At 38.4% G+C, this 11,764-nt stretch overlaps 1 protein-coding gene across 1 annotated transcript in view; it reads right to left on the minus strand.

Moving 5' to 3' along the window:
- Window positions 1-180: 180 nt before the first annotated feature.
- The window catches only part of SRFBP1 (serum response factor binding protein 1), a 19,778-nt gene continuing 8,194 nt past the window's right edge, over window positions 181-11,764 (minus strand). Inside the window, exons 2-5 of the mRNA XM_025210474.1 lie at window positions 7,152-7,233; window positions 4,612-5,356; window positions 3,922-3,959; window positions 181-2,571 (exon numbers count right to left, since the gene is read on the minus strand). Of these exons, the coding sequence (XP_025066259.1) occupies window positions 2,381-2,571; window positions 3,922-3,959; window positions 4,612-5,356; window positions 7,152-7,233 (1,056 nt within the window). The 3' untranslated portion in view covers window positions 181-2,380. The remainder of the gene's footprint in view (window positions 2,572-3,921; window positions 3,960-4,611; window positions 5,357-7,151; window positions 7,234-11,764) is intronic.

Here is an 11,764-nt window from a genome sequence, read left to right on the forward strand (position 1 = left end):
GGCTCGGGTCGCTCCCGGCCCGCACACTAAAAAGAAAGATGCTCTGATGTATCAAGAGACTTCAGGAATATCCTTATGGTTAGAGACTATAGCTTTTAGAAAGTCTCTTTCTGAATCCTTATCTGCCAAGAAGAACTGGCACCTGAGGGACATGTAAAAACACACAAAAACATGCTTTAGGATCAAAAATTCTTACCTTTAATCAGCTTCTAACTATGTATTGTAGACACTACATTTGCTTAACATTTCAAATTTACAGCTTTTCTTTCAATCATTTGCTCAATAACGAGAGTCAAAATTGGGAAACTTGCAGTTGCCCAGAAAATATTAGCAGTCTGTGAAGAAGCATTTTATAAGTGATAACAGCTAACAAAAGGAGAGAAAGCATTTCCTGTGTTTTATTGAAACCAGAAAAAAATGCACATCAAATTGTTTGAACTAGAACTAATCCTTAAAAAAGGATTCTTGTCTAGAAAATACATAAAGTGTGCCCTGGCTATATGATGTAAAGGATGGGGATTTTTTCCCCCTTCAGAACATGATTTTCCCTGAAGAAAAACACATGGTCAAAAATACAACAAACCTAGTTCCTAAGTACAGCCAATGGCTGCTTACATACAGCAAGATTACTTTGATGCTAATGCTAGAAGGGTGGCTTGAATTCTTCAGAACAGGTATAAACTTTCCTTATGTACCACACAAAGAGACTGTTTCAACCAATGCAGTGAGAAGAAAAAACATCCTGGAACACACACAATCCAATATTCTCACCCATTCAGAAAGAGAAAACTTCATTTGGACCTAAATACCAGTATGTTATATGACCTGCAAATTCCAACATCTTAACCCTAGTGCTGTAATACAAGCTCTGGGAATTCATTCAAAGTTTGTGAAGGAGAGTAGCACAGTCAGTTAAACTATAATGTGTAAGAAATTACAGTAAAATTTATAGATCTTTTTCAAACAACTAATTTGAAAAAAAAACCAACTATGGGGAAAAACATTCAAATGAATTTTATTTCCCCTCAATTCTATGAGCTTCCAAACAGCTATCTCCATTCAACATCCTTTCTACCATTTAAGACAGTGGTCACCAACCAGTTGATTGAGATCAACTGGCCGATTGTGGAGCCTCTGACAGTGTGTCAGTCTGTCAGAGGCTCCACGATCAGGAGTGCCAGGACACATGTGGATGGACTGAGACACATCTCCTGCTGCCTGGGAGGGCTGGATGAGCCCCGGTGGCTTGTCCGGTGTGGGGGAGGACCGGGGCATTGGGGGGGGGAGAGCGTAGATCTCAGGTGTCAAAAAGTGATCTTCACCATAAAAAAGTTAGAGACCACTGATTTAAGAGGACTGAAAGAACAAGAAACTCTTTGGAGGAACAAATCAGAAAAATGGATTGGAAGGCACATTTTTCTTTACACTCTCATTTCTAATTTTAATATTTAGGAATTTGGTTGGATGAAACCTAATTGTGCAACTAAGTGTAAATGATGTAAAATGAGGAACATTGAAGAGTTCCTTCAGAAAAGAATACACATGACTATGCCAGTTATCCAAGCTACTAATTTAATCAGAGATGGGCATTGTTTTTTTAAAAGGTTAAATCTTTATTCCTACCTAGAATTTGTTATTCCATGAAAACTACCTGGCATTTCTTCCTTGACACATTTATAAATTTATCAACCTTATTCAAACTTATTCAGGTAATAGACTTCTGAACTTCTCCCAGATGAAGTAAGTGTATACTTTTTTTACACAATTTCTAATACAGTTCATATTAAGGAATATTAACAACGTCTTTTCATAGATAAAACACACTTGTTTTTCCCATAGTGTCTCATATTGAGGTCCTTAAATAGCAATCTTGAACTAACTTTACATAACAAAAATACCAATGTAGAAAACAAAGAAAACCTGTCACGCTACAGGATACAAACTCCATCCATAGATCCACTTGCTCACTTTCATCAGCATTTCACAGGTGGCAACCCTTAAAGCCATACCATGTGAACTTCCAATCAGTCTATTCATAAAGCACATGAAATGAGTGAATCTGGGATAGGTATTTTATGCCAAAAAGGTTTTTTAAATTTACATCACATTTCACAAGATCAGGACAATATAATGAAAATAATATAGGAAAAAATTGTAAATATTATTTTGAAAAAAGAGACTTTTGTAGTTCTCAAGCACTGTAGACTGTTCAGCTTTTAAACAACATTGTATGTATTATTTTAACCAAAAATAAGAAGTACTCTCCAGTCCAAATACACAGCTACTTCATGTGTAAATATCGTCAGTTGTGAACTTTATCTTCTTTAAAATCTGAATCTTCAGAATGATCTTTAAAAATCTGAATTCACATGAAAAAAGTTCAGTCATCATCAAATTTAATCTTTTTCCCCTGGAATGCTGTAATTTGAGACACCTGTTGCTGACGTTTCTTGCTTGCCTCCCATGAAGGATGAAGAGGTTGCTGCAAATGCTCTTTCTTATTTTCATGCTTTATACCTGCAGCTTTAGCAAGCTGGTGTTTCCTGAACTCTGGTTCCATTTTCGGAAAAGCTGTGCATAAAGTACAATACAAAACATTAAATGCAATTATCTGATGAACATTCATAAAACCATGAAAAATCACATGCTAAAAGTGGCAGAAGATAATGGTAGGTATTTAATAGAAACCATTGTATCAATACAAAGTTTGAAACAATCTCTGATCTATTCCTTACGAGCCATGTGTACCACATGCACAAGAAACACATGAATGCACTTTTATTCACGGCTCAATGGCTTTAAAGTCAGGCGTTCTCCAGATTCTTACAAGTCAGCAAATGATCACTTTGTGAACAGCAAATATGCTCAAGATGATTTGCTGCTGCCAAACAGCACTGGGGTCTAAGTGTAGAACCTGTGTGGAATTTAATTACCACATGGGAACTAAAGGCTCACAACAATCTGTGTTTACTGTTGATTTCACCAGTGAGGGATTAAACAGCACTTTCCAAATATCATTTTCCAATATGAAACTAAAAACCTAATTTGGTGTAGAAAAAGAAACATAAAGCAAAAATTACCAAAACCACAATCATGTTAAAATACTGAAATGACTAAATAAATAAATCAATAAATCAACCCTTCTGTTCTTCCACTGGAATGAACCAATGGTTAAGATTAATGGTCACTGGGGGTTCCAGTACTCTTCAAAGAGTAGGAGTTTGTGCTTGACCTATCTCAGCAATGTTCAGGTGCCTAGCAGCGTGGTCTCTGCAGGGCTCCGACAGCTCACCACAGCTTGGGCCAGAGCGCTAGCATTCTCCTTCCCTTCCCCTTGGCTTGTGTTGGAAACAGACCTTTTCCCCAGCACAAATGTAACACCTGTCCATAGTCTGAGACAGTAACTTTTACCCTGAGCAGTCTTACTGAAGTAGACTCATGCAGTAAACTACTCAACACAGAGGAAGGTAGAGTGCAGGACTATATGGCTCCTGCATAGAAAAATATTGTTTTCCAGACCATTATGAGTTAATAGCACACATTATGTATATCTACAAGAATATGTGCTTCTGAGTTAAAGTGCAATCATTTGACGTTTGATCGTTTAGGCAAAAACATCTTTGAACAGAAGACACTGCACTGATAAACAAAAAGCAAAACCAGCCTAATGGGGCTTCCATGGTTACCCTGCTTTACCTGTTGCAGGCTGGGGTGTTATGTCTGTGTTGTGTCAGGGTTGATGGCAGTCTTATGTAGAGTGTAGATTATAGATTGTATAGGACAGTTTGGATAGGGACGATCCTGCCTCAGGCAGGGGGTTGGACTAGATGACAGCCCTGCTCTTTTTATGATACTCTAAGTCTACCTCAAAAGGATTTTTAAAATTTTATTCTTGGTTTCTATGATATTACCAATACATACCTGTTCTTCTGTTTTTGGGAAGCTGTTCCTTTACATTTCTGAAAATAAAATAAAAGTGTAAGGAACATGGAAAAAAAAAAGATTAAACTAAAAATAATTTGTCCCCAAAATGGACAGCAGCAGATGGAAGCTCGATGCATTTGTTGCCTTCAGTGTGCAGAGTTTGGGGAAGGTAAGACTTTGCTTCCCTCTCCTCCTCTCCACAATAGTGATCAGTGTACCTCCCCAACTCCTGCACTGCTATGGGTGCCGTATGAGCTTGCTACATCTTTGCTATATAGCACTATCGTTAAACAATAGCAGAAACTGTTTAAAGTGTAACAGAGATATTTATTAAACGACTACAAGAACTTAGTATAAATTAAGTTGTATAAATGTGATTTTTATTGGTGACTTGTACTGAGTTACACAGCTTTGTGAAGATCTAAACCAGATCATTAATTTAAAACTTTAATGAGTGCTGACAAACTAGTGCCGTTTCTAGAACAGGGATGAATTTGAAAAAAAGGGCATAAGGGTCAAGGAAGTATGGAAAAAGGCCAGAATACTATGACTAGACGTATACAGATTGATTGATTAATTGAAAGTCTGCATATTTGATGAGCAATATTAAAAGTCATAACCATTTCTATTACTATAACAGAATGGGAGGGGAGGTGAAGTGAGGTGGGGCACAGAAGGGAAGCTTACCTCCTCATATTTTTGGATTTCTGTTGAGAGCTGGACAAAGAAGTGCAAAATACAGATTCTAGCTTCTTTGCTTTAGCACTTGGGTTGTTTACTTCTGTGTTCACATTCTTTCTTGTCACAAATTCCGAGTCCTTTTCTGCTTTTAGTAACATTTTTGGGGGTATTTTCTTTGCTGAAGAATGGTTAGAGTCTGCCACTCTCCTCCTTTTTTTCTGCTTTACTTTGCCGATAAAGAAATCATCACTGCTATCGTTATCTTCAGAATCTGACGACTGGTTATAAAACCTCTCTTCAGTGCTGTCATCAAAGTATTCCTTATGTTTGTCATTTTCTTCAATATCACTAACATCGCTATCTGACTCTTTAGTAGCAATAACCTTGTTCACACCTGTAAGTTTCTTTTTTTTGGGCCTGTCAATTCTTTTTTCTGTTTCAGCCTGAACGACTGCCTGCGTTTCCAAAGCTGGGAATGGAAGATCATCTGGATTGCATGTTCTCTCAGAGTCCAAAGTCTCCTGATTGGACTTTTTCTCACCGATTTCTTTACCCTGTATGTTTGTATCTGTTTTCACATTCGCCTTCGTTTTGTTTCTGCCCTCTTTCTGTTTTTGAACTAATTCAAAATTTTGGTCTTCTGTATTGCTATTAGAATGTTTCACCAATTTAAGTTGTTCTGATTTACACTCCTCTGAAGAATGAGCTTTGGCTGCTGTCTGTCTTGCAGCTTTAAAGGCTTTTACAGCAGCTAGAAAAAAAAAAGCAAAAAAATAAACAGAAGGTTCTTTGATAACAACACATGTCAAGACAAACATTAATTGAAATAATGTAAAAAAACTGAAAATTTGCAAGGTAAATAATTTAACAAATAGGATTTTCAGTGTCTGTATTTGATTATATATTGTGTAACATTAGGGGCTAAAAATGGTTTAAATAGAGGCATCAAACTCACCTCCTGCCCTCAGCCAGATCCAGACCACAGGGCTCTTTGTGGGCCAGATCCAGCTTGAGGCACGAAGTGACTTTGGCAGTGGCAGCAGCTCCAGCTCCTACAACATGCCCATGCCCCATGTTGCAGCAACAGCTCTACCTCCAGCACAGGGGACACAGTGGCAACAGCTGTGGCTTTGGCATGTGGCAGTGGTGGTGGGCCTGGTGGCTGAGAAGGCAGGGCCATGGTGGTGGCAACGGGCAAAACTGCTAGGGCTGTATCAGCTCTCATTCACCTTGTGACTACCTGCCAGGTCCACTAGGGCCCAAGGTCCTCAGATTCTGTGGCAGGCTACTCCCCTTAGCCATACACCCACAACTTTCATTTGCCCACTGGTAGCTCAGGAGGCCAGACAGAGCAGGTCCATGGGCCAAATTGTTTGATACCTTTGGTTTAGAGTACAGTATCAGTATTAATAAGAAATGTGGAAAACAAATCACAATGGGGAAGAGGCCAGCTTATTGAAACACCTAGTCTAAAATCAAATATAAGCTTATCAGCAGATGTGCAGTTTACAATTTGATGTAAGGAGATATTTGGGGTATGAAAACTGAGCACTAATAATATGCATATATATAATTATAATGGGTATCTAACCCTGTCTTTTATTAAATAAGATTATTTTCATCATAAGCTATTTCTCTCATAGTCATCTTTTCTAAATCTTTCACTTTTTGTTCTCCTTCTACCTCTGTGATTTTTTTTTTAATTTTAAGGATATTTATTAAAAAAAAAATGTAAACTGCAGTGGAACTACAATCTTCTCCACAGTAACAACCCACATGCCTCATGCCTCAAACTCTTTTTAAGGGAATCAGCACTACAGGCAGGATGGGAGAGTGCAGGCTCTAACCTCATTCATTCCTGCACTTCTATATTGAAATTCAAAAGGTATGCATTCATGCTAGCTGTGACAGTTAGTTGGTCATTAGGATCCAACAGCATTTTTTAAAATTTAACATTAGTCATGCTATTCCATATTTTATGCAGCAGGGGCATCAAACTTGCCTGGTCCCTCAGAGCAGATCCGGATCAAAGTGCTCTGTGCAGGCTGGATGTGCAATGGAAAGAGCCTTGCAGGCCAGACCCAGACCTCCCGCTGGCAGTGGGGTGAGTGGTGACAGCATCAGCTGTCATGGGTGCCCAACTTGCTTAGTCTCCTCAGAGAACAGTGGGGATTAATGGGATAGGATTTTCAAAGGAGCGTAAGGGAAGTCAGGTTTTCTGAAAAATCTCTGGTTCTTTATCTTATATGTACAGTAGTGTTAATGCAGAAGAAACTTAGGATTTTACGAATTATAATTACAGTTCTCCTAGTGACTATGCCATTGACAGTTTTAGAAACTACTGAGTAGCTAGGAAAGAATAAAGGGCTGATGTAACCTTAGCTAACTGGATTGGGTCTGATAACACAGGTGGAAAACATTGCACGTATCTGTATGTAGATATTATGTTTGGACCTACAGTAAAAGCAAACTAATCAAGATAATGTGTAAGCAAACAAGTACATTTATATGCTCATTTGAACAGGGTTAAGCAGTTTATTTCATACCTTTAATATCAGCAATTTTTGTCTTTAAGAGTGGGTGTGCTGCTAGCCTAGCAATTGCTCTGTCAACTGCAGTACAGTTGGGCTGTAAAAAAAACGGTTGAAACTAATTAGATTTACTGAAAATAAAACAAAACAAAACAAGAATGTGGATATATGGTGGTAGAGTAGATTGGTATGATTCATGTCATAAGGCATACTAGGGAAATTCTGTACCTCTCAGCCCATCAAAAAAACAGAGAGAGAAATTAAGGATGCTATCAGGTTTGTACATCTCTTTTATTGTAAACTACTCTCTCAGGTCATTCCAAGGCATGTGGAAGAATCTAACTGGAGAATAATTTATAAAAGCATCACAAACATGCACTTCTGCAATTACACAAATAATAAAGACAGATAACACTGTGATTTTTATGTTCAAGAATGTTGTCTAAATATCATCCAGACACAGTATACTGTAAGTTTACACTCATTACATATTCGCTATGAGTCCAGCTCATTTGCTACTGGTCCACAGTAAGTTCAAGAAAAGGAAGAAAAAACTATATACTCCATGCCAGTTTTATTTTCAGTATTTTACATTATAATACTGCTGATCTTCCTTTTTGGCTAAACTTTGAAACTGCTATGAATTCTTTCCAATACGGGCCGCAACTTGCTAAGCATTTTTCAAATGTAAGGTGAGTCTTTGTCCCCAAGAGCTTTTTCTGTTCTAAAAGAAAAAGGGGTAGGGAAAGGGATACATTATATAATGAAGAAGACTCAAATTAGCCAATGGCTACACTTTATTAATACAGAGTTTTCAATATAAAATGTACTTAAGTAAATAGGTAATGAGGAGGCTGGGATAAACAGAATAATCATCACATAAGGTAGTCTTCAGAAGACATTTCAACGTTAAGGGTGTTGCAAAGTTGCAGACCAGCTGAAAGGGGCGTTCCACTGGGGGTGGGTGATTTGAATTGAAATGTTTGTGAGAAAAGCAGCTTGAATTAGGCATCAAATTGACATAATTTAGGGAGTAAAGTTGGTGAGTGAAGATGCTTAAAGAGTAGATTATTAGGGTGGGGGAAGAAACAGGGTTTGAATGGGATAGAAGTTTAAAGTTGATGCAGTAGAGCAGGGGAAATCAGCAGAAAGATTCAAAGAAGAGGCTGATATGGACAAAACGATGAGAAAAAATGAGACTGGTGACTAAATGTGTGTGTGAAGACAGAGACAGGCAGCAGTATGGATATAATGGGAGTAAGAGAAGAGCTTAACATTAAACAAGGAAAAAACTATTATAGAGGCTATTTATTCCTTCTTCCCTTGTGATGTTGTCTCTTTTTATATGCTAGAAGACAACATATTTTTAGAAGGGGTATACTTTTTCAGTAAAATGGTCAACATTTCTTAAGAAAGTTCCTAATGAAGAAAATAAAACCTGGTTAAAATTTTTTCAATGAATTCTTTTGTTGTTGGTGGTAGTTATTTCTTTCATTGGGAAAGTTTCTCAGAGAAGAAATTGGGAAGGTAGGTAAGAAAGAAACCAACCCCCCGCAGAATAGTCAATAATTCAGGTGTTAAAACACCTAGGATGCGGGAGTCCTAGATGGGTCCTTGATAAATTAAGGGGGGAGAGAGACTGACTATGTATCTTGTTTAAGCTGATCCACATTGTATAAATAATTAAATAACTGTTGGGCCAGAGATTAATGCTATAGATCAGGAGTTATGGCAAGCCCATGAAGGAGACCCAGCCTCAAGTCCATGGTCTCAGTGGGGCAGTCACTACATCCCAACCACGTGCCGTAACCACCAGACTAGTGGCTGGGGGGAGATGAGCCTCTCTGAATTACATAGTATTGAACATTTCATAAAACGGACATATTACTATTACAAGACCCAGGCAAAAATTACTAAATAAGACAAGCTCAACCAAACAGTTGAAGACCATTCAGTTTACAAAAGGTACTTGTAAGCATCTCCAAAATATTATTATATTTAATGTTTGAGGAGGTGATATTCTGGGAGTGATTATATTTTGCCTCCTTCCTTCTTTCTTGATCTTACAGGAATGTTTTCTCATGTTGAGAAGACCTAAAAAACTGTTTTTCCTCTAGACTGCCTACAGTGCCTTGAATGCTGGCCAGAGGAGACGTACATATTCTATTTCCAAGGGCCTCAAGCTGGATCACTCCCAGAATGTGTTGGCTTAGAGAGCTTAAAGACTGAACCTGGTCCCCATGCGACAATGGAGCCTGCTGCCACCAAACTGTGTGACAGCTGGGTTCATATGTCTGAAGATCAAAAGGTATTTTCTCTGGAGGTTTTTCTATAGCTGGAAAATGTATTTTTGAACATAATTAATATACTTTTCCCCTCAGCCACTTCCTGTGGGTTTTGAAAACGTATACCATAAAGTTCAGAAAGCAGCAACAGCTTCTGTTCAACATCTGCTGTCCTTTAATTCAAGTATTTATGGAAAGGATTTAAGCTTATATATGCCAGTTAGTATAGGATAGTCACTTTTCACCCCTATATTAAAATACCCCACAAACAATCTCCATTAGTAGACAGTAACCATAAATATACAATGTGACATTCATATCCTTAAAAACTTCCTATTTTTCTATTTGTTTGGCATATCCAAACTTACAGGGGAAAAAAAGCCAAATAAAAACAAATTAAACTTAGTGTTTCCAGTATATAAAATGCTTGCAAAAAAAATATAAAAGGAAAAAAAATGTTAAGTGAATCCACAGCCTGAAAAAAAAGATACCAATGCAGGCATTAGAACTGTAAATATTTATTTTCATGAGGCCATGCTACTCCTATTGCCACTTTGCACTAATATAGGGCCTTTCATACAAAAAGTGTGCAGTTCTTTCAAAGGCAGACATTTTACAGATTGAAGATATACTTTATCCATGTGATGCGCCTGGAAGTTAGAAATCTAGAAAGTCTGGTTTGCAACAATAAAATCCAGGTTTCCTGATTTTCTGGCAGGAAACTAATTATTACAAACCTAATATTTAACTAGATATATAGAAATGCTTTGTTAAATTGTAATGTTTTAAATATCATCGAGTGCCTCCAGGCTGGCAGATGCAGGGGCACCACTTATGTGATTGGTAGTACAATCCACCATCCTTCAATCAAGCAGACTTATCTCACAGCAGACCGGGTAGTAGTTTTATTGCCTCAGGTACCCACCACAGCTCTATTGTGTCTGCAGTTAGACCAAACAATTATTTGTTGCTATTTTGTCACATCTTAGGAGCTGCCATTCGCAGACCAGAACCTGTTTGTGCTAGGCGTTATACGAAGACAGAACAAAGCATGGCCTTTCTCACGGCAGACAGGGAGCATCCAAAGGTAGAAGTGAACAAAGGGATCGTCAGGATGAAGGCCTGGTGCTACCACTTAAATGTTACCCCAGATTAACTTCTCAGGCTCACTTCTTAGCCAGCTTGAGCTCCCCAAACATCCCATACTCTTCAACACAAATAGACCACAGATCCCACCAATCCTGCCCTTTAGACTCTACCCAAACCAACCTTCCTTTTTCCTCTTCCAGCTACTTAATTCATTCTGCACTGCCCAACAACTAGTACAGTAGAGACTTCCTTACTTACCTTTGGCTTTTTTTTTCCCTTTGTTTTTTCCCCCTCCCTTTCATGCTCTACCTTTTGTTTTCCTAATTTCCACCTGATTACACTCTCAATGACATCCTGTCACACATTTAGCTTCTTTCATTCCTTGGAGTCTCAGAACAGCAGAAAATCTCTATTCCTGAAAGGTAATTGTGCTTGAAAGCTTGCAAAGAACTTTTTCCCAACTACTCAGTTGGTCTAATAAAAGATATCATATCTACCCAAAGAACCTTGTCTGCCAACAAATCTCAGCAATTCCAGACATCCTTTGCCACCCACCCATCTCTGTAGCCTCCCTAAACACTTTCTTATCAATAGATGCCAAATATGTAGTCCTGAATCCTTCCAATACCACTACAAACTATGTTGGGTATGTTTATAACTGCACTCAAATTAACTTTATAGGTTCAAGGTGGCTTATAGCAATGGACACCTTTCAACATAGTAAATCACATAAATGCTGCATTTCTTGAATATAAGATGAAGTTCCCCTCTACACCCCAAATCAACATGAGGGGAAAAAAGCCCCTCGTCTTACATTTGCATACATTAAACCACATTAAATACATTGCCTATCTTTGAACTGCTGCTAAAAGCAGCATATATACTCAGTACAGGCAGCCCTCAGACTTACGACACAACTGGTTCAGTCAGTCTCAGGCCAGTCAGTCTCACCTCCATCCTAGGCAAAGTCTTTGAAACAATTATCAAGGCTCACATTTGCGAGAGCCTGGCAGGAAAAATTATGCTGAGGGGAAACCAGCACGGGTTCGTAGCAGGTAGATCATGCCCGACTAATCTAGTCTCTTTTTATGACCAGGTTACAAAACACCTGGACGCAGGAGTAGGGGTTGACGTCATTTACTTAGACTTCAGGAAGGCCTTCGATATGGTATCCCACCCCATACTGGTGAACAAGTTAAGAGGCTGTGACTTGGATGACTACACAGTCCGGTGGGTGGCAAATTGGCTAGAGGG

This window comes from Alligator sinensis, unplaced genomic scaffold (assembly GCF_000455745.1).
Source record: "Alligator sinensis unplaced genomic scaffold, ASM45574v1 scaffold1451_1, whole genome shotgun sequence".
In the NCBI taxonomy this organism is placed as follows: domain Eukaryota; kingdom Metazoa; phylum Chordata; order Crocodylia; family Alligatoridae; genus Alligator; species Alligator sinensis.